Genomic DNA, 22,773 nt, shown 5'->3' on the forward strand with positions numbered 1-22,773 from the left:
TTCATTTTTATTTTTCAAAACTTTATTAAATTACGCAGTAAGAACCCATCTCCACACAAGTGTTTCATTTCTGGATGGCAGAGGTATAATACATGAGCCACAGGTGAGTGCATTACCCCTCCCTTCCCCCCAGCTTCCAAGAAACAAAACAGCAGGTACAACACACTCCTGTCACTACAGTTCTCCAACAGATTGTTCATAAGGTTATTTTAACTGGAGAAAAATGAAAAGGACCAACAGTGTCAAGTGTCTTGTTCTGCATATGAATGTTCTTCACTGCAACATTCCAACAGCTCTTCCTGCGCTGCGCGTGGCAGAGGGCCAGAAGCAGGGGCAGTGGAATGCGTTTGCACGGGTACTGTTAGATGCAAAGCCTGTGACTTCCCTAGAGGTAATCAGGCAATCAGAGTGCAAGGAAGGCCATATGACTGTTGAAAACTCTTACACTTCAAAGTGCATGTCCACAAAAAATTGGCAACAGAGGAGAAAGTGAATTCTAAGACCTACTGCGGAGGCAGAGCAGTCAGCATAGTGCAAATACTGAAAGGAACAGAAGTTTGCCTGGCATTATCCAAAAACCAACAGCCAAGCTTCCTACTCAGATGAACTGCTGCAAACCCTTTCAATTAAATTAATTTTATGCCAGTAGTGGGCTTGGTTCCAATCTTTTAATACTTGGATTTTGACAGAAAAAAATGCTGTATTGAAAGTGTGGTTTTACTCTGAAAAGTGACTAAAATGGCATTAAGGATCTTCCCACATTTTTCAGCAACTGTGCATAATGAATTCACCAAGTTTACAAAAGAGAAAGTTTTTATACAGAGCTGCACAAATTCATCTGGGTTCAGACCGCCGGGGTGCATTTCTGCTTCAGCTATCAGCACCTTTACAACTCTGCAGCTGTAACTGAATTCTGTGGCGTTTATTTGCTCTGAGAAAAGAAGTTGCCTTTTCCTAAAGGTGTCCCGCTTAAAAAATGAAGCAAGAAGTCTTTTAGACAACCAGCAGACAAGCAGGACCTTGATCTAAGTAAGATGATGCCATTTTTAGAGAGACTTTTCTGACCATAATCAAACTTTGAGAACTGATTAAAAAAAACCTTGGAAGATTCCCTATGGATGCATTACTGAACAACCATCTATAGAAGAAATATGGCAAAGGAAAACTACTTTGCAGAAATCTTTACAGATCAAGTTGAACAAAAATTTGAGAGTCCTTCATTTCTTGGATTATATGTATACCCCTGTGAAGTGAAGCACTAGAATTTACAAGTGTGAACTAAAAGGATTAGGAAAATGAAGTAAAAAGCATATCACTCTACCTCCACCAGAACATCACTTTATTGTTTATCTGTCATCAACAATGTAAAACTCTACTAGATACTCTATCCTGGTTTTTAAAAAGGTAAAGATTACATTGGATTAGCTACGTCGTACGAAAGAAACTACAGCAATCACAGTAGAATGAGATTGGAGGGACAATTTGAATTACAAAAAAGTGTACACTGCAAGCAGAGGGAAGTGCACATTAAATCAAATGCCTGTAGGAATCATTACTTTTAAATGCACAGTGACAATTTTGAGAAACTGTACATAATAGAATCACAAAAATGACTTTAAAATAACCAAAATTACATTTTGCATTTGACCATCCAACTCATAAGTTATCATTGATGTTCTATATTTTCAGTGTTTTTGGAAAAATTGTTTACCAAACAGAATTTAAGTCGTTAATTTGACTAAACTGTGAAGCAGAAGGATTGAAATAAAAAGTATATTGGAAGTACGCCTAACCTACAAGAATAAGCCAAGAGGGGTGTATGCAAGGAGAGGCTGGGAGGGAGGAGTGAAAGGAAAGAGGAAAGGGAGAAGAGAACAAAGGCTTTTTCTTCTATCTCAGAAGTTCTTCCAATGCAGCATGTATCTGATGTACAGCTCTTTGCTTTCAGTCCATTTCTGAAGTTTACATTTTGTAGCCTTTTCCCGTACTAACTGGTCAACTCAACCAGCACTGCTGCCATGTAACAAGAGGAACAAGAATCTGAATGCATCAAATCTGCCCTTGCTGTGATTTCTTCATGGCCCCATTTTCCTGTTTTTCTTTGAACAGGGTTCGGTGTTTCCTGAATTGTTCACAGGGTCAGGTGGAATTGAGTTCCAAATCACTCTGCGGTTTGTAGCATCCTGATTTCTTTCTGCAGCTGACCCCCAGACACGTTTGCAGTTCTTCCGCAGCAGAAAGACAAACCGTGTTGCTCAAGCGGTGAGCGTTCACCCTTGACCGTGGGGGTTGCAGACCATTGTGTTTAGCTTATCCCTGAGTGCAGCTATCATCCTGCAGGATTCACTTCCCAGTGCACCGAGATTTCCTAGGTTTCCTCAGATTAAGCCCCAGTATGCATCACCACCGACTGTGGTGCGGCTACGGATGCCTGAGGCCGAGTTGATTCTGGTGGATGTCTGACCTCGCTGAACCAGACTGATCTGCTGTCTCCCTACTCATACCCAGGCAGTCCAACCTTCATACAGCTGAGCCAAGTTATCTAGATTAGTTGCTTCCTTAATCACAAAGTCAACCTATTAAAAAGGTCAAACAAGGAATTAAAAATAAACTAGAATTTTAAAAGTGTTTTAAGTGATCTTAGAATTTACTGTTGAATGTCACCTGCAAATATTTCACTGAAAAAATCTAAGATAACTGTAGACATAACTTTGTGCAGTCCACACAAGAAACAAGAAGCTGTACTGCAAAAAAAGATCACACATCATCTCATTCACAGCCCCTATCTTGAAAGCAGCCACAACATTCTCAAATAGATGGGGACGAGTGCGTCCCCTGACTCTGTTGCCCAGAGACAGGAGTGGTTGTGTTATGTTAGTGAACACAGGCAAGTTCTGGCCCTTGGGCAGCTGTACAGATCTCGTGTTCTCCCTGGCTATCAGCAGCTGTGGAACAAATGTTAGCTTACTGACAGACAAAAGGCAGTTTTATCTAATTCGTGGTTTTACATAAACCTCCCACGTGAAAAACAAAAGATTATGCTAGCAAAAAATACGAAAAGAATGCAGCAATACAAGGCAGCAGCAGCCCTGATTTGCACTGGAATAGCTCACACCTCCAAAGGAACCCCCATTCACAACAGGGTTTCAGTCCTGAAGGCCCACTTCAGCATACACACCTGCTAATTACCATGTATTCAGTGCAAGGACCAGTACTGGCACTTTACTTTGAACTCACCTGTTCAGCCACAGACATTCTCCTGTTGGGATCCACATCTCGGCCCTCTAACTTGGCTTTGACCCGCTTCCACACGCTAACTGCGTAGGAATTCCTCTCCTGCACGGCTACAGGTACAAAATGAAGTTAATTCAACTTGACATTCCCACACAGAAACCCACTGAGGTATTTTTTTTGGGCTGTTGTTTTTTTCTAGGTTTTTTTTTTTTTTTTTTTTTAAGGTTTGTATTTACCTTTTCCTGTTTTAGGGTCCCTGGCTGTCTTTTTGGGACTACAAGCAACACTTTTGCCAGTTCCTGGGACTGTGTTTGGAGGAGTATCTGCTGATGTTGCAAGATTTTTCTGAATTAGCTTTCTTGCATTCTGTGACATCACCTCTGGCTGAGTTTTCTGCCCTGTATTGCTACGCACAGCTGTAAAGAAAGTTTAAAAGTGCTTAAAGTCTCCAAAATAATAGCATATTATAGAGGCAAGAAAAAGCACAATTAAATGCATATCAAATAGACCTATCAGTTTTTCAGAACAAATGCATTTTAAATTCTGCACCGATTTTCAATCTATTTTCTAATTTCTTTCACTTCGTAAACAAGAAGTGTTATTCCACCGCTAAGATTTATATTAAGCAAATTTTTATTGCCTCTCAACCTCTATCATTCATAGGACAGTTATGAAAGGCAATTCTTGTTCTTGCTAGAAATTATAAACCTGCACCCTAGTCCAAATATTGACAGCAGAGTAATCCTTTAAATGGAAAGGATTTCTCCTGAGAAATGTTATTCATGCTTTTAAAGTAATGAAAACTTTGCAGACATGAATGCTTTTGTAGGGTTTCGAGATTAATTCCTAAGTCACCATAAATTTTAATACTAATTTCAACAGAAATCACAGTTCAGTTGATACATGTGACAATGCTTTCTGTGTATTTTGGGTGTTGTGGGGTGAACACAGACCTCAAAGGCTATGCTCAAGCAGTCACTGTATGATGAATTACTTGAATTTTATAGGCTTTTATAATCTTACAGAAATTGTCTGCATTTCAAAATTCATTAAGAGCTATGGTCCCCTCTCCAACATAATTTCCTGGTGGTTTCATGTTTGTACTTTTGCAAGTATTACCTGCAGCAAAGGTTGGCTGATATGTAGCAGCTGAAGTTGGGCTGGAGCATTCATTTGCTGTATCCGTGACTAAGGGTGATGCAAACCCCACCAGATTATTGTAGACACTGGGAAACATAATGGAGTTGATAAATATTCATACAACTACGTGACTTACTGAAAACTCAAAAATTAAATTAATTCAAATTTTGCAAAGATATTTCTGAGTTCTAAGACAATCATCAAGTATGTGCCCCGTGATGTGTTCCTGCTACATGAAAGGAGTTATGCAAAATGCCTTTTCTCACCTGAGACGAGGTAACTTTCTTACCTTTGGCTCTGTGTTTTTAGTTCTTTCAAGGTGGGAGTTATTTCCTGCAGCATTTCAACATGTTCCTGACTGCGGACTTGACCCATAACCTGAACTAATGTAAACAGAACTGTCTGAATATTATCTTGCCACGATTTATATTCGCCCAGGAACTGCCTAACACTATTGTCATAGGGAACATCTTCACCATCTGCCAAAGCCGCTTCTTCATCCTGTAACCAAGATGGGCAAAAAGGTCAACTGCTATATTTTGGCTAAGAGAATAAAGTTGAGCATTTCTGAGCCCTTTCAGCCCCTCAGTTTCTCATTTGAATTTTCAAGAAGTTACATATCAAGAAAATAAATTTTAAAATGATAAATTTTTTTACCGATTAAGAACCTAGAGGACTTATAAACACAGTGTTTATAATAAACTGTCAAGAGAGATAAAAAGTTCAGTTCAACCAAAGCCTGCTAAGACTAATGCTAGAAAGCTCTCTGAATTCCTAAACATGAACGTTATGCCTTGAACTCCATACGCATAAGCACATTTTACTGTTTCTAGATACTTTACAAAGCACAAAGCTACAACTGTTATTTTTCTTTAACTGTATTAACATGGGCTTGAAGAATAAATTTAAGGATGTTTCAGGAGTACCTTTGCCATAGCTTTCAGTAGATGTTTGACATCTCCAAGTTGTCTGTTATGACCCGTGAGCACAGTTTTAATACTATCCACCAGATTCTGAATTGTTTCACAAACTGTTTCTATTTGCTGTTCTCTTTCTGTTTGTACTGTTCTCTGTGTAGATATCTCCTGGGTCAACTGCTTGTGAGCTGAGTGAAGCCATTCAGAGCTGCCAATAGGATGTTCAAGACCAGTGCCCTAAAAATAACAGAAACATTTCTTTATCTGTACCCTGAGATAAAATTCACTTCCTGTATAGACAGCACTGCCAAGTGCTTAGCAGCTGACAGCATAAACTCTGTAGCCACACTCCATCTGAAGGTGTACATAACACTAACTGGGAATGGAAGACAGAACTGAGAACTCCCTGCAGCGATTCTGAACCGTTTCGTGTTCTGCTGTGCCCTTTGCTTACCACTCTCTGCAGCAGGCGAAGCTCCAGGTCAGACACGGAGCTGTTGAACTGGGATGCAAAGGAGCACATTTGTTGGCAGCGTTTGAGGAGTTCAAACAATGCAGCATCAAGATTTAAGGCTTCTGCTGTTCTTGTACGTAAGCTTTCAAAATGAATGATATTACTGCAAAGGAAAGTGACCTGAAAAATCAAAGCAAGAGTGAGAAAAATTATTCCATTTCAACTGTCTATTAGACAAACAGCATTTATTTTCATGTCCTTTGAAGTGAGAATTTTAAACACACAGCTACTGTTCAGTTACAGGAGCAGTATCATCCCAGGGTCATCCAACCCTGCAGCAATTCTCACAAAGATTATTCCTATTGCTTTCCAGTGGGATTCCCAGAAGTGTTTGGTTATCTGTATTTGCTCTGTAGATGCAGAGCAGAAAAATATCTTCTACATAAACCTTGAGCAGGAAATGAAGAGTGAACACACTTATGGAGTCAAGAGTACTGTACTTATCTGCAGTACCTGACTTGCTCTTTGACTTTCTTTCAGTACAAGGTTTCTTCTTTCAGCTATAGTGGCATCAAAATCTTGCAAGACTGGGGCCAGTGCAGGATTAGCACCTCCTGCCCATTTTAAACGCTGCTCAATACTTGCTTCAAGTGCTGCTAGTTTCTCCTGCATTGGGGAAGAAAAAAACCCATACAGATAATTCATACTGCTATACACCATTCTAAGCCTGACTTTAAATAAATTATGCACATGTAACACACGCAGACACATTCTTACACCCATATATGTAAAATACAGTGGTACTCATGATTGGCAAAGGTTAGTTTATGCTGTTTAAAAGTTTATTTCCAGTACACATCACAACTGGATTTGATTGTTATAGAAAGTCTACCTACCTAAATTTTAACTCACCAAAAAAAATCAAAAGTAATCAGATTTCTAGACTAAGAATTATATAACATCATAGGAGTCCTCCACTGTTTCACAAATAATTCAAGAAATTAATATAGACAGTACCTTCACAACTAAAAAAGGGAATTAAAATTCAGGAAGCTAAGCAGTATTTAATAAACAATTAAACATTCCATATTACTGGCACCAAAGAAATCTAAAATAACACACAGAATACTTCATTTGCCCAGACCTACAAAGGAAACTTCTGACATTTAGCAGCAAAAGCAATAGTAAGGATGATCTAAGGCAGACAAACTTAAAGGATCATTACCAGCCTTCAGAAAGAAAGGTACTTTCACAGATTTGTATTTTTCTTCGAAGAGATTTACTGCTGTTCCAAAGAGAACATTTTGCATGAGACAGCAAAATCCATCAACCTAACAGCATCCATCAGACAGACTGAAAGAGATCAATGACAACACCTCCACATTTGTGTGCAACAGCAAGCCAGGCAACAGAATGTGAAGGTGGTGGATGATTCTGCAGTTTGTGTTAGTCAGTTCAGCATGCTGCTCCCCAAACAACCCTCCCCAAAACCATACCTGGACCGTTGCAATGGAAGCTTCAATCTGACTGAGCGTGTGAAGTTTCTTTTTCATGCTGGCTAAAATTGCAGACCGAGGTGGAGGAGTGACAGAAATAGCCTGGGGGCGACTGATGAGGAGATCTTCATGCTGCCACTTTAAGAAAGCAACAGCAACACTCGATTATCAATATTGCTCAGCACAAAATACTTTGCATCACAAGCAGCAATTGCAGTGCTCTGGTACACTTTGTAAGGGCTGCATGTCAGACAATAGCAGCACAGCTCAAAGTTCTACATCATTCGAGAGCATTACATGATACAAGCAGGTGCAAACTGTGTTTTGCTAGCTTGGATGTTTATACCATTAATCAGTCCATTAATTTACTAGAAGTGATTTACACACTTTTTTTGGTCTAAAGGAAAAGCCATCAATATTCAGAAACAATTCACTTGTGATGCATTAAAACCAAGACAATTTTGCTTACCAGTCTATGAAATGGTTCATTAACAGACATGGAGAAAGCCTTGTCCCTAAACCTACAAATCACTATAAAATGAAGATCACTGGTAGTACAACACAATGGATACCAGTGTAAAAGGTACGCAATGGCATTTATCTAAAGTCTCAGAAGAGCATTTTTCAGGACTGCTACTGCTACTCTTTGTATTTTTTAATGAAGCAAAGAGTGAAGCAAGGAGACAGTTAATGCACTAGAACTTTGAAGAGAAGATACAGATTCAGCAACTCATAACCCTCTGTTCTAAGCCATCTCCTCCCTTGAAGTCATAATCTGTTTTAAAAAAATGGGGAGAATGGGACAGCATTGCTGGTAAGAGTCAGTGAACAAACTATTTTCCAAAAAATGACTTAATTGCTATTGAAAAAAATGACGTGTACTGATTCAAAAGAATTTATAAGTTGCCGAATTTGTTTCTTGTAAAGCAGCCAGTCTTAAAAAAAAGCTAGCAGTAACACTGTTTGCTTATATATTTACAGCACAATAAAAACCAAAATACTTCATCAAGTCCATTAAAATACCTCAGAATTTGTTCAACAAAACACCGTGTTTGTTGTGCTCAGACACTGTAACTCACGCTCACTTGCCCCAGCTGGGAATGGCCAGCCTGTGCCAGGCTCTCACCTGGAACATGGCAATGTGCAGCTGCACTCTCTGCAGGCTGGTCTTGCACGAGGAAATGCTGGTTTCCAGCCGCCGCACCAGGTCGTGCTTCTTCCAGGCGGTGTCGTAGGAGCTGGCCAGGACTGTGGCCCTGTTCATCACCAGCTGCGAGAACTTGCCAATCTGGATATTGTGCTCCACAGCTTTCTTGCACAGGTCATCCACAGAAACTTTGCTTTCTGCTCCAAAGTCTTTAGCCTCTACCTGAGCAATGATATCGACACCCAGGGCGCTGATGAAACTGCACAAGGTCAGTCCCAAAGCTTGATTTGGAAGGCCAATTAAAAGCTGCCTCACAAAGTCTGCTGTAAAAGCCTTAATTGGCTTGGCCATTTGATCTTCACTAAAACAAGAGTTCCTGTAAAGGGCTTTCACATTGACAATTTGAACAGGTCCATTTACTGCATTCTGGTCTTCAAGTGAACTGATTCCTTTAAAAGTGAAAGGTAATATTTTTGTTACAAACAAAGCATTTGATGCATCCAAAAAAATAATATCTGACTTACAGAGTGAAAGCACAGGAATTCATTTTTAATTTCTGCTTCTTTACCATATATCAAGGGTAAGTTACAACAAAAGTGACCGTTTCACATTCTTCTGATTGGAATGGGAAGTGGATAAAGGCATACTGAATATTTGATAACTTTTTTACCTGACAGTGTTTTAGAAAAGGTACCACAGAGCCTGAAAAATTCTTTAATTGTTTGCAGTCTCTTCAGAAAGAAAATTTCCTCCAGAACTTGCCGATTATTGTCATCATCAAAGAAGTTAACTTGGGTGCTGCGGGCTTCCCTAATTATGTCAATCTTACGCCAAGCAAGAGGTATCTCCATCTTGTTTAGCTGAGCAATGTAAAGGAAATTAATTAGTTTGGTTTTTTTAAAAGTTTCCTAATTCTGACTCAAACAGCACTCCAAAAACAAATCCATACCTTTTCAATCAATAAACCAAATGCAGTTTCCACTTGAGCAAACATTCCGTCAAAAGCTACCAAAAGCATCTGACCAGCTGACATTTTGGGAGTTTCATCAACTGAACCATTTCTTGGCTGAATCAGTTCACCATACTGAGCATGAAGTACTCTTAAAAGGAAAAGAAGAAATAAAATTACATGGTTTTGTTTAGTCCACAATAAATAGAATTTTCTTAAGCTGACTGATCCCACAGATAGAACAGATTGGAATTAAGTTGCATCTGGACAAGGCTTTTCCCACCCTCTTTGCCCTGTTTTCACATGAGTCCCAATGCTGGTCTTACAACAGTGAAGGATATCAAATACAACAGGACTGTACTACATGACCAGTTACAAAGCTAACTTAAAATACAGGTAGAAGACAAAGACTGTACTTTCTATGAGCATGATAAAGTTATGAATAGTTAGTGATGTAAATATCAACTTTCATCCTTGAAAAGCAAGCACTGGGTTTATAACATGCACATTTACAAATGACAGGAGCATGAGTGAAAAGGTGGAGGATGAGGTCTTAAGAGCTGGTTGCTCCTGAAGGGTGGTTTTATCCCCTCCTTCCCATATGTGACTTTTGACCTTCAACTAACCAGCTGAGCAGGCTTGCCAATGGGCAAACCAGGAGGAAAACTAAACTAAGAGAAAAAAAGTAAATTGTTTTCAACAGGTACAGCAGCCTTCCCTGTACCACTCATTTAGCCACCACAACTGGCCCAAGGGAAACGTCACCGGAAGATTTTGAATTGGCTTAATTGTGTACCAAGCACTTACCCAGAAAGATAGTCCCACACTACAAGATGCACAAGTCTGTCTGTTTGGTTAGGGTTTTGTTTCATTTTCATTTTTTAATCAAGTCACTGACTCATTAAGCAAAAGCTGCTCATTAAAGCTCCTGATGAAGAGTGCCATGGTTACAAGCTCTCCCTTTCACAGGTTCCTCCCACAAACTAATGAACTAGTTCCTATTTTTAGCATCCTTTAACTTCAAATATAAAATCACAACTGCGTATTTTGGAAAAAGTTGACTACCAAAAGTCAGCTTTAGGCAGATGTAAGTTGCCACAGCTCCATATTTCTGTGTATGCATGTGGATAAACACACAAACACGCAGACAGGAAAGAAGTGTACACTTTAGACCCTGCACTCTGCTTAAGGGTATTCTTGGGCAAGAAAAGCCTATATATCAAACAAAAAATAATTTTAGACAAACTAATGTTCTTCAGTCTTCACTCTCTCACACCTGAACTGAAAAAAATAGGTGATTTACCTTGCAACATCAATGTAATGAGTATGTGTCTCCTCCTCTATACCCATAGCAGCATTTCGTAAGTAGGCTTGGAGAGATTCAACCAACGTTTGCAAAGGCACTCCATCAGTTGTTTGCTCTATAAGATTATCCAATTCATGGAGCATACTCTCTAAAGTATACTCTCCTTTCATTAAGCACCTAAGTGCTTCAGGGAAAATGATCTGTCGGAAGTTTGAGTTCAATTCCTGTTGGGAAGCAAGCATGAAAAAATAAGAAATTTCTCCCTCTCAAAAAGTATCACATGCAACATCTTTTGTCATTTTAGTACTACACCACTATGCAGCACACATTATCTAAAATATAACATCGTGGTGGTCAGCCAAGAGTCCAAAGTCTACTCTTTAATTAACTTTGAAGAAATCAGCAGTCAAGGAGCAAGACTTATGAAAAAATCTCAGCAGCATCATAAACAAACATTTAGCCTGTTAAGGAAGAATCCATTAAGAATGACTTAGCTGAAGCCTTGATGGATGGGGGCAAAAAGTAACATAGAAGAATCACCTGAAGTGAGATATATACTCCATTGGCTAAGTGGACAGCTTCTGATGCTTCCATGGGGTTTGGAATATCTAAGTCCTGGGGTACAAGATGACACTGCTTCAGCAGCTGCACAAGGCACGTGACATTCCCACTCATGCTGCAAAGCTCCTCCAGGAACCAGGCTCCATCTCTGGAAGTCAAATCAACCAGCTGCTCTCCAGCACTCGACGCTGCGCCTTCCATCATCAGGTTTCGCCTGGATGAATTGAGACACTTAGACAACACGCCTGCTGTTGCACTCTTGACACAATTCCCTCACTTGACTATTCCTGTGATGTGGTCTCCAGCAGGAGCTCAGGTGGAACCTCCCAGGAGGGAACTCACCTCGTCAGCGCGCACAGAGCGGAGATGATGACGCTGGCCAAGCTCAGCGAGCCCTCCTCGCCGTTCTCGTGCAGGAACACTTTGATGCAGCGCTCGATCTCCTTGAGCTGCTCCTCGCACACAGGCACAGTGACTGCCTCCTGCTTCAGCCGCTCCACCTGCCTGATCAGCCTGCTGTTGATGTCGGCTGCATAGCGCTGCAGGGTCATTTCCGTGGCCGTTATGAACTGACACATGCTCGGAGGCGGCTGAGGAGCGTACTGCATTTCATACCTGGAAAGAAAAAGTACGCTGACTAAATTTTCCCTTCTCAGGTGGTAAAAGATTGCATTCTGCTCTGTAGGTAGGAAAAATACCAGTATTTGAGCCATTCCTGTATCACCTAATTCTTACAAACAAGCAGTTGATGACTACCCTAAAGTTGCTTTTATAAAGTCCTGGAATGCACCGTATTTCACACCTATTTGCAAGGACTTTGACAGTTGTCCTTGAGGCAAAGAATGAATACAAGACAAAAAGGAAGGAAACAGGTTTCAGAGTAAATGTTTGAATACAATGTAGATCACCTTAAATATAATCTAAGACAAGTCATAATAATGCTGAAACAGCCTGACTTTAGAAGAAAAAAAGAATCAGAAACTGCTTGAAAATCTAGATTAAAAAATAAAATCTTTCCTTAATTGATTTTTCAATACTAGAAGTTTCTAAAACCTGAAATATCATTACCCTGAAGTCACAAACAGGAATTCTTCATTTGTTCATTTCAGGGCAGTGTTACTTGATTTTCATGTTGAAGTACACAGATTAAACTCTGGAACAGTATTCTTAATGGAGTTTCTTATATTTACTCCAAATTTACAGAATTACAACTTAATCTTGGTTTGCTTTATAATTTGGTAAGTCCTTGCAAAAGTATGTATTTTAATGATAAAATCAGGGTAGTAGCTCGAAAATTACATTCTTTGAACAATTCGTTATTCTGTCAACTTACTTCCTAAAGACATCCTGACAACGCTCTATTGTCATGTTACAAATGAGTTCTTCCATCCAGGTTTTCCACTGCTCTATTCGGTGCTTCTGAAACACAGCTTTTGGATACTGCAGAGCTACTGTTGCATAGTTGTGCAATTGTTCCAGGCAGCCACGTAACACGGATCTTCTCTGCTGCAGAAGAGCACCAACTTCTCCTTCCAGTTGTTCACACTGACTGATTAGATGGGCCTGGCCTGCATTTTGCAGAAATGCTGTTGCTGGGACATAACTTGGAGGACCTTTCAAGAAAGAAGGTTAAAAATAAAGACATCTCTGAAGCAGACACATTTTATATCATACAAAGACTGAGCATTAACACCTTTTCAAAAATATTCTTTTACTTGTGATAAAGGAAGCATAGAGAATTCATACCGAGAATTTTGAGAGCAAGGTAAGAGAATGTCATGCCCAGATAGGATAAGACAGACAAGTTCCTTCAGACAGCTTGGCACTGAAACCTTCAAATGCTCTAAGTCACCCTTCAAAGAAGCCCCTTTCTTTTAATTTATTACATACAGATCAGAAACTTAAATTAGAGGATACTCGTAATGCCTCCTGATATTAAACTCAAGTTATTTTCAAACCATTAAAACCACCCCCAGAAATACTATTTTGTACCTAGGTCCATTTGTGTGCTAATTTCTTGGAGCAGACTTGCAAGTTGCGTTGCCTCTAAATTACTGAAGGCAGTTTGGTAATGTGTTATCCACTGCTCAAACTCGTTCAGCTTCACCTGGATGGCTTCCTGGACAGCTCTTTGTTGAGACTGCAACTGTGTGTGCTCAGAATACCTGAATTATTGAAGCCACAGAATCAAGTAAGTACTACAAGAAAAGAAATACTTAATACTATAGACTTAATATATTAATACTTCATACTATAGACTGCAGAACCATACTGAACAATACAACTGTGTTAGCCAGGAAATGAACATGTTCTCACCAATTACACAAAACTAACAATGTTGCATTATTAATTAATTCTGTTTTCCTACAATACAATTAATGCCTGTGCATATTCAAGCAATTCTGAAATACTTGATCAATTTCATATAACCTTCAAAAATGACTTGAAGAATTAGAAACTGAGATGAAAAGATCTTTGTGCTATTTATCAATAGTTCCCCTATGTGGGTTATTACGATGGGACACCACATTCAGAACATTCCCTCTCTCGCCTTGAGGGTCAAGTGTGGAACTGGGACTAGCACAGGTTATATTGATGGAGTATGAGATGCAGGACATAAATAGGATCATTCAGTAGGAAAAGGTTTTAGTAGTTCTTCTGTACAAGGAATGACCTGCTTACTGCAAGAATAGCTTCTACCCAGCTATTCACTCATATACAGATTTCTAACATTTATCCCAGAAGTACATTACTAAAACACCATCTGTATTCTACTGTGGGACTCCTGACAGAATTCCTGGCTCCTCTGTACCTGTGCTGAAGCGTGTGGGAGGGATGATCCACTCCTTCTGCACCTTCCAGAAATTCTATCTCTTCCAGTAGTTTTCCTTGCAACTTTTCTACATCTGTTAACTGCTCCTGCAGGTTCAGATACTCCTCCAAACTACTGTCCAGTTTTGGCAGCACAGCAAGCATTTCATCTCTGTTCTTAAACCAGTTAACCTGCAATCAAGACACAGATGTTAATGAACTGGATTTAATTCAAATTGGTAATACAAAGTAACATATGGCAGAACTTAACCCTTCTACAATGCCATTCATCTAGCACTGCTTCCAGTGCTACAAGTGCCAAATTTTAACGTTCTTTATTTAGACTGCTCTCTAAACATCTATTTTTATTCTCCTAGCCCAAATTCAAGCAAGGCACTAAAACATGTTTTAGAATTAAGCATGCAGAAACTGGAAACAAAATACTTGCAAGTTCAATATAAACACTTCCCTTCATACAAACTCAATTTATCACAATAGAATTTGTGAACTATTGCTAATATAATGACCGTATCTTCCCCCATCCTCAAAATGCAAATAAATGAAATGAAAGCACAGAGGCTACTTTGGTTAAAAAAATGAAAATTACTGTAGTAAACTCACCTTTATCTCAGCCACCCTCGAGGAAAAGAGACTCCGTGTAATATCCCTTTCCATTTCCCTTTTGCTCTGTTTGTTTTCAGCCTGCTGGCCACCACCACCATAGACAGCTCCAGCAAATCCTGCCTCGCCTCCAGCTGTCCAGTCCACCAGTGGATCATAAACAAAGGCTTCCAGCAGGGTAAGCAAAGTCTCTCTCCCACGCCGCATAATGTGAAGGACCTGCATCGTATTTTAAACAGACTCATTCTGATTCTGCATTATCCTTGTAGAATAGTGGGAACTTAGATGCAAAATACTGTACTTGAGTAGGTACAGAAATCCATAATGTGTCCCTAACCACTACAGAGACAGGAAGAACACCACAGTGGGTACAAATGTAGCTAAGCCTGTAGGAACATCACAAAGTCAAGACTGCATTCTAGCCTTCCACATAAACTCTATGCATGAGTCACACACACTTGAGGAGGAAAAATCTCCCTTCTTCAGAGCATTTTTCTTTTTAAAGACATATCTGTTGTGTTTATACAGGATGATAAAGGAAGAGGGCAAGCAAAACGTCAGAAAAAAAAAAATCAGGAAAAACATAACATTTTAATCTAGAACTGAAAGTCCTCCTTCCATCCTAAATTTTAGTTGTAACACTACTTGCACGTGCATTTATCAGACAACCTCAGGTTTCTTGAACACATACCATAGGATATAGCTAAAGTAAGTCCAATTAAAATCACAGCAGAAAGGTGACAGCTCTATAAACCAGCAGCAGAATGTAGAACAGAAAAGTTCTAAGACAGTATTTGGCCAGTGAAACCCCTCAGTTTTCACATTTCCTACCATACCTGTTCACAAGAGAGCCTGAACACTCCTTCCACTCCTGTCACTCCCAGCGCTGTTTCGATGTTGTGCGTCATCCGGAACGGAACCTTCTCTGGGACCCTGAGGCTCTTTCCTTTAAGATAAAAAATTAAGTTGTTTCTTTTAATTACCAATTAAGGAAACCTTTTATTTGAATAACATAGAGCATTTTTTAAATTACCTTTTTCAAAGCAAACATTATAATCTATGTGGACAACTTCTCCTGTAGTCATATCTATAAGAACATTATCCAGATGTCTGTCTCCAAGACCAATGATGTAGCCAACCATGGACATAACTGCAGTGGATCTTGCATACGACTTAAAAGAGAGTTTCAGGAAAAAATTATTTGTGGGAATCCTCTGCCAACACATTGGACTGACTACCATCTTAAAACATTATTTTAAGTGTAAGTGTAAAACAAATCAAGCCCAACTTATTCCAAGCAGTTTTCTATTTGTTGTTCGATGGCATCTTACAAGAGTTCTCATTTTTCAGGCTGATAATTCTAGTATAATAATGTAGACTTATCTGGTCTATACCCATGTTTTAATTCCAGGTGGCACAACTGCCAACATTTCATCAAACTCACAGCAGCACTAGCTCTCCAAACTCACAAGTATCACACCTCAGGCATTTGTTGCCCCTCATCCCATTAAAACCACAGCCTCTAATATGTAAAATACAGTTGTTACAACTCACCTGTGTAACTCTCCACCACTCATCTGGTGTGGTACAGGATGACCAGAGCTCCTTAGCGAGGAGATTCGGGGGAGTTGCTTCCATCAGTTCTTCCAGAACAGCCCTCATGACATTCAAGGGCCAGTCACGACGTGACACGTCAAGACTAAGCCCGACTGCCTTTAAAGCAGGTCCAATTTTACTGTAGTAAAGTTCACTGGGTCTAGGAACTATTCCAGGATTCTGAGGGGTCTGGTAAGAGTCCTGAGCCTAGAAGAGATAAAAATGTTAGCGTGGATGTATTACCACAGAAACGTATTCCATATTCAGTGTTGGTGAGAACAAAATATGAAATCAACGCCTCTACTGAGCATGACTTCTACAGCTCAGAGAATGCTTCAAAATTCAGTAGTTGAGGTCTAAATAAACTGAAAACACATTGTTTTGGCCTAATTTTACTCTCAAAGTAGATCTCAAATATAACTGCAAAAACTGTATTTAGAATGAAATGAGAACGAGTAAACAAGATATGGAACTAAAATAATTTCAACCAAGGTTGAGTCTATTGTAAAAAGCAGTTCTCTTCAATTATCATGCCAGAACAGCATTTTTGTGTTACATACTGTAATTATATATAAATAACAAATATACAATTTTACTGACTTCTGGTGAAGTCCCGAGACACATGAAAACACAGAACCTTCCTGCATTACTATGAACAAAACACAATCCTCGTAAGACTACGTGACTTAGAATTACAAAGCATATCAAAGTAGGTATTTCTGTTGTGACTTGCTGCGCTTAGTCCAGAACAGAGCCGGTACCTTCTGTGCCTGTAAGGCAGCTTCCCGCTGCTGCCAGCGCTTGTAAAGCCCAAACAAAGGCGTGGCTCCATCCACCCACTGGATGAGGCCTGACCTCGTTCCCAGCGGTGTCACCGAGTAGTGCCTGGCGTGGAACCGCGGCGTCTCTTGCCGGTTAATCGTAGCAAACATGGTGTTCACAATGGACAAGAACTGCATGATTCTTTCATCCAGATGCAAGTCCTCCAAACCTGTGGTAAATTTGTTTAAAATTTAGCTTCTAGATGAAAAAAAATTCTCTTAAAGCCCAAAATTCGGCATTTTTTAAAACCTACTACATTTCAGACTATGAATATCTTTATAATATGTAGATTAAGGATGAGTCGTTCAGCCTAAACCAAAGTGTTGACATGGCATTTACCTACCAGTTTATGCCAGCTTGCTGTGTGAGCAGTACACAGAATAGTTTCTTTCCCTTTCAGGGAAAGCAAGAAGTCTCTAAAATTCTCTTTTAGGGGCTACGTTAAGCTTCCAGAAAATTGCATCCAACTAATCTTATCAATATGCAAGCAGAGCATTGCTTCTGATGAAAGCCTTGCAAAGAAGGGATTTGACTTACACTTTCACAAGGCAAAATTCCTGAAAAATGTATGGTGAAGTGGGAGGTAGGGAAGAGAGCAAATGCTTCAAACTCCTCTCTCTCATCATTCACACAAGTAAAACTAAAGTTGCACTGTGCAATCTTCCTAGCTTTAATACACTAATTTTTAACGAGAGACAGTACCTGGTATGAGAAAAATGCAGTTACTTACCTTTGAACAGGTAGGGATAGTTCTTCCCATCTGAACCCAGGAAAAGCAGCTTTTTAGGTTTGGTTTTGGTGGGCAGGATGGTGATGGTGCTGCCCACACTGTGGATGGTGACTGTGTCCCTGGTGGACACCTCTCCTGGAAGTGCAATTTCAGTGTTCATCATGGCAGCCAACCAAGGACTGATTTCTTCAAGGCGTAAGATGTAACTGGCCCGTTTCTGTGCTCTTTGCTGCAAACTTAGCATTACCTATGCCAAAGAGATTTTTTTCTTTTAGGCTGACGCTCACCTTAACAGTTAGCATTAAGAAACAAAAACACCATCAAGCTGGACTTAATGGTGGTCATTTTCCAGAAAACAAAGATTTTTCCTAAACTCCCCCTCACCCTCGCCATGCTGCTAATCCAGATACAGTTAAGGATGAAGATTACAAAAACTAAACAACATCCTTTATGCAGCAAATATACCCTGTGCACTGATAAGCACCAAAGTCACAACCAATCATGCTCCTCAAGAGGTTTGCTCCTGTATTTATGAATATTTGAGCTGTGGTTAAAGGCAGCAGCATTCAGCAACCTCCTGTTTATGTATCTGAACACTTGTTTGTTCTGCAAAGCAGAAGAGGAAGTACAAGAAAAAAAGGTCTATTTGCATGTAAAGCCTTGGTTCTGTCTAGCGAGACTTTTAAAAACACCAGGGTGGCTCTGGATAGTCGAGTGAGTGTTTTGTTTCTCTACAGACTCACAAAAAACTAAGAGAAGATGACATAATTGACAAAATACCCCTGGGAAGGGTTGATCATCTGAAGGTTGCTGCACAGGCCAAGGACTATGCTTAGATAAACAGAGAATCGTCTTGTTAAAATTTAAATCCACTGAACTCAAGAGTTTCAGAAAGACAGTATTTGAAAGAAACAAAGCCCTCTGCTCCCAAAGCTGACAGCATCCCAGACAGCAGAAGATGCAAGATTTGAAAAACCTAAAATAATTTTGAAGGATAGAAATGCAATAACAGACAATCAATAAGACTGGCTAGAGGCAAAAATTACAGTGCTTTAGTGCCCAGGGTGCCTGTGCTGACTGCTGAGCAGACAAAGTTTCAGGCTGCAATTTTGATACGGCAAGAGAACAGCAAGAAAAGGAGAGGGTCAAGTACATGGTGCAGCAAGAACAGCCAGTGTCTCTACATTGTACTCCTCATCTTGCATGTAATACCTCTTTAAATGGGAGCCAGCTGCTTCCAGGTTTAGCAGGATTCAAAGGATTCTTAAGTTTCTCTAGTGCATTTTCAATTGCATCTCCATAGTTATCCTGAAACCATTTCTCATGAGGAGTTTCTGCAGGAGCTGCAGTGATGCTCCTCACATGTTCCAAAGCAAACACAATGGGCTTCATCAGAGCTGTGTGCTTTTCACGCATGATTGCTATTTTCTCCTCTCTGTTACAAAAAACACACAGGTTCCTCTTAATGCCATAAAACCAAGTTCTCATAATCAGAGCATTAAACAACAAATGAGACATTGAAGAACTCACAAAAATTATTACTTCTCTAAAATGAGGTCTTCAGTAATGATCATATTAAAATGAAGAGTATTTCGTTCCACATTGAATACGTGCTCCTCCGAACCATACTTTTTTTAAAAAAAAACACATTTGAAATGTATTGCTCACCACCAGAAACCCTGATTAGAAGCTCTGAGAAGAAATTACTTCAAGCAACTCATTTCCTTTAATTAAGGACCTTTTTACTACTACTTCTTGAGGATGCACCACACTATAAAGAAGGGGGAGAGAGATTCAGATCATTCTGTTCTCCCATTCCATGTCAGCCCTGACTACAGAATACAAGAGACATTCTTAAGTTTAGCCAGGTGCCCAGTGAATGGATCTGCTCTTCCACTATTCCATTCACAGGAGAACCCAGGTGAGGGAAAAAGACAGAGCTGATCAACACTGAAAACTAAAAGCAGACAAAGACATTCTGTTTGCTCCAAATACCTGCATTTACAGTTATCTTTAAATAGATTACACCCTTCAACATGCTTATACTCATTTCATCTGACTTGGAAATCAAGAACTATAGGATCTCATCATCCACAACTTAATACACATTGGGTTCTAACACGTTATTACTAAAGAAATCACAACATGGACTCACAGGTAGACTGTCTCTCTCATTTGATTGCAGTACTACATGTAAAATGTTCCTGAAATAAGGCCCCAGGCTTAAAAAGCAGCAGCTGGGACAGTCTGAATTCAGGAGCAACAGCACCGTTGATCCGTTTGACTGCGCGCTTCCCCAGGAACAAACAGTTTTTAATAATACAAGTGACCATCGTAACAAAGACATACTTCCGTAAAGTGTTGTTGTTTTGGACCCTCTTGACCTCATCTTCCAGTTGTTGAATCCGTCTGAGGACGTACATGTGCTGCTGCAGTAAAACTCCCAACCAAAGCTCATCCCAGAGAACTGTAACTCTGCGCAGCTCAGCCACGAGCATCTGAACCTGTGTAAAGTAAGATGCACTTCTTTTACAGGAACTAGTATTCAGACTTATTTTTGCAGATGAACAGGTTGAAAACAGACAACAGCCTAACAGCAAGGACACACCAAACTTTCAGTAGGCCAACACCCAAAATAGACAAATTACGTATTTGTAGTTCAAGTACCCAAGTCCCACACATTTGGATTATTTACCTGCAATACCATTGTTGGATTTGCAGCAGAGAGCTTCTCCACAATTTTGCTGTAGCAGTCTTGCATCATTGCTTGATCTTCATTTAATCCAGCTTTGGTATCATCTTTACTACTTTCCTGGGAAGCTGGGGTGCTCCCTCCATCACATTCACCACCCAACAGTTCTTCTCCTTGAATATTACCTAGCAAAGTAGGGATGGCAGAAGGCAGCTTGTTTCCTAAATTAAAAACAGATGATAAAATAGTAGCTATAGGAAGATGTGTCACTTCATGGTTTACTTAGAATGAGGCCCCATTAAGTACTAGTGAAATATACAAAAAATATACAAAATTGCAAAGTCTGGTAAATCAGATTAAGGGTATCAGTGAGGTGCCATAATAAAAATATTCTAAGACACAAAGTATCAGAGTTACTGAGAAAACAAAAAAACACCTCAGTGTCATTTTATCCAGTATATAACAATATATTAGCTTAAGTTTATTTGAACACTTTTTCTTTTCTCCGCACCTGAGGTCTGGGACTCACTGCTAAGTGAAATGGTTCCCACTATGGCAGGATAGAGGATGAGATGAGGAGAATCCTGAGCAACCCGACACAGTAAGTTGCAGATGCTCTGACGAACGTACACTTCTGGGTGATTGAGGCGGGAGAAAAGCTGGGGTATGATACCTGCACAAAGAGGAAAAGGAAATGTGCTTATTCACTTCATTCCACTTCAAATGAGGTAGAATTTTATATTTAAAAGCATGGCTTTTTGTGCATAGGGAGAACATAAACCAAAGAAGTACAAATTTACTATTTACAAAAAAGTCCAAAAGAAAGTGCGATTTTACAACAGTTGGCCTCCTCTTCTTTCCCTCCCACACTAACTCCATAACCTTTGAGGGAAAGTCCCTGAACAACCAGAACCTGCAGGGTAGTGACTAACAAGTACTTCTGAAACTTGTGGCTTTAGTTACACATCTTTCTCAACTATAGCTAGAAAAAACCCTCCCTGTTTGTTTTTTAAAGTGGTCATACGGTGCAATACTTCATAAACCACATCTCCTTTCTCCCTCCCATGTCTTCAAGTGGGGGAAGGAGGGGATCAAAATCTGTGCTACTTATCTACCTCACAATCAGAGTGTATGGCAGACTTTAACGACATCATTTAGTAAAAGACAGAGTCTCGTTCCACCACGATTAAATAGAAATTTTATCAAAGTGCAATTAACAGCTTTCTGCATTCAGAGAAAATGCCTCAAAATCAATTTTAACAACTAGATAACATGTATTTACCTCTCCAAGGAGCAGTAGGTGTAGTTTCTAGCCCATGCTCTAGATACTGTCTAAGTTCTCCAGCATGTTTCACAAGCAATCGTAACAGTCTCAGGGTTGCCATCACAATTACATCATCAGTGCTTTGCTCAGAGGTGTTTCTTAAGTGCAGTCTGGGATCTTCTTCATCAAGTGGAACCTTGAAACCAAGAAATACTCCCCTAAGTATACAGTTCATATAATCATTTAGAAAAGTTTGTTGAATGGTTTCCACATCAACATGAACACTAACCTGACCAGCATTGAGTTTGAGGAAAGTGAAGTATGCACTGCAGGACAGTTTATAGAGACTGAAGATTCTGTCTACAACTTTCCTCCAGACTTTAATTAATCCTTCTGTTGCATTTTCATCAAGATCTGAAAGCCAGGGACAACTTGTTAATAACTGGCGCCATATCACATCCACCATATCATCTTCTTCATTGTCCTCATTTTCAGTGATTTGTAGAGTTATATCTTCATCCTAAATGCAAATAAAGGGAAAGCAGATTTGATTAAGTCCTCCAACAATTTCTATAAGCAATCTTAGTTCCTAAGTCAGTTTTTGTCTAGCAACTCATGCAACTGCATTACTTGATCACATTACCATAGTCCACCCCACAGGTGTGTGACCCCTTGGGTAAAAGATGGTTTCTTGCACTGTCTGAATTTAAGACACTTGCAAGGGTTAACATGAATTGCAAGAAGAGGAAAATAAGCTTCATGCTGAAGCTCAACACTTTTTTTAAGCGAGCAAATCTACACTTACTTGAATCCCAGCTGGCCGACACACTGCCTGCCCAAGAATCCCATAGATTTTCTCTTTATCCTCCTCTGCAATGTTGTCTGGAAGCAAGCTCTGCACCTCAGATTTCTCCCGGGGAAGCAGCCGAACACCTTCTCCCTGACTGTAACATTTAAGGAATTATTGATCCCCATTACATGAGTATTTGTAGAGCTACTGAAAGTCTATATATTAAACTTTCTGAAGGAAGAA

At 39.7% G+C, this 22,773-nt stretch overlaps 1 protein-coding gene across 2 annotated transcripts in view; it reads right to left on the reverse strand.

Moving 5' to 3' along the window:
• SMG1 (SMG1 nonsense mediated mRNA decay associated PI3K related kinase) overlaps window positions 1–22,773 on the reverse strand; it is a 60,596-nt gene continuing 37,823 nt past the window's right edge. For both annotated transcript variants that reach the window (XM_032125495.1, XM_032125494.1), the window contains 31 exons: window positions 22,546–22,684; window positions 22,030–22,260; window positions 21,759–21,936; window positions 20,988–21,149; window positions 20,480–20,697; window positions 20,134–20,288; window positions 18,997–19,219; window positions 17,785–18,031; window positions 16,994–17,223; window positions 16,191–16,439; window positions 15,670–15,808; window positions 15,473–15,582; window positions 14,637–14,855; window positions 14,017–14,207; window positions 13,197–13,369; window positions 12,538–12,817; window positions 11,547–11,819; window positions 11,184–11,418; window positions 10,641–10,867; window positions 9,338–9,488; window positions 9,059–9,248; window positions 8,368–8,837; window positions 7,242–7,379; window positions 6,259–6,411; window positions 5,746–5,925; window positions 5,301–5,528; window positions 4,664–4,875; window positions 4,354–4,460; window positions 3,471–3,650; window positions 3,238–3,344; window positions 1–2,576 (listed from right to left, as the gene is read on the reverse strand). In XM_032125495.1, the coding sequence (XP_031981386.1) occupies window positions 2,499–2,576; window positions 3,238–3,344; window positions 3,471–3,650; window positions 4,354–4,460; window positions 4,664–4,875; window positions 5,301–5,528; window positions 5,746–5,925; window positions 6,259–6,411; window positions 7,242–7,379; window positions 8,368–8,837; window positions 9,059–9,248; window positions 9,338–9,488; window positions 10,641–10,867; window positions 11,184–11,418; window positions 11,547–11,819; window positions 12,538–12,817; window positions 13,197–13,369; window positions 14,017–14,207; window positions 14,637–14,855; window positions 15,473–15,582; window positions 15,670–15,808; window positions 16,191–16,439; window positions 16,994–17,223; window positions 17,785–18,031; window positions 18,997–19,219; window positions 20,134–20,288; window positions 20,480–20,697; window positions 20,988–21,149; window positions 21,759–21,936; window positions 22,030–22,260; window positions 22,546–22,684 (6,073 nt within the window). In that variant the 3' untranslated portion in view covers window positions 1–2,498. The remainder of the gene's footprint in view (window positions 2,577–3,237; window positions 3,345–3,470; window positions 3,651–4,353; window positions 4,461–4,663; window positions 4,876–5,300; window positions 5,529–5,745; window positions 5,926–6,258; window positions 6,412–7,241; window positions 7,380–8,367; window positions 8,838–9,058; window positions 9,249–9,337; window positions 9,489–10,640; window positions 10,868–11,183; window positions 11,419–11,546; window positions 11,820–12,537; window positions 12,818–13,196; window positions 13,370–14,016; window positions 14,208–14,636; window positions 14,856–15,472; window positions 15,583–15,669; window positions 15,809–16,190; window positions 16,440–16,993; window positions 17,224–17,784; window positions 18,032–18,996; window positions 19,220–20,133; window positions 20,289–20,479; window positions 20,698–20,987; window positions 21,150–21,758; window positions 21,937–22,029; window positions 22,261–22,545; window positions 22,685–22,773) is intronic.

The sequence above is a fragment of the Corvus moneduloides genome, chromosome 16 (assembly GCF_009650955.1).
Source record: "Corvus moneduloides isolate bCorMon1 chromosome 16, bCorMon1.pri, whole genome shotgun sequence".
NCBI classification, from domain to species: Eukaryota; Metazoa; Chordata; class Aves; order Passeriformes; family Corvidae; genus Corvus; species Corvus moneduloides.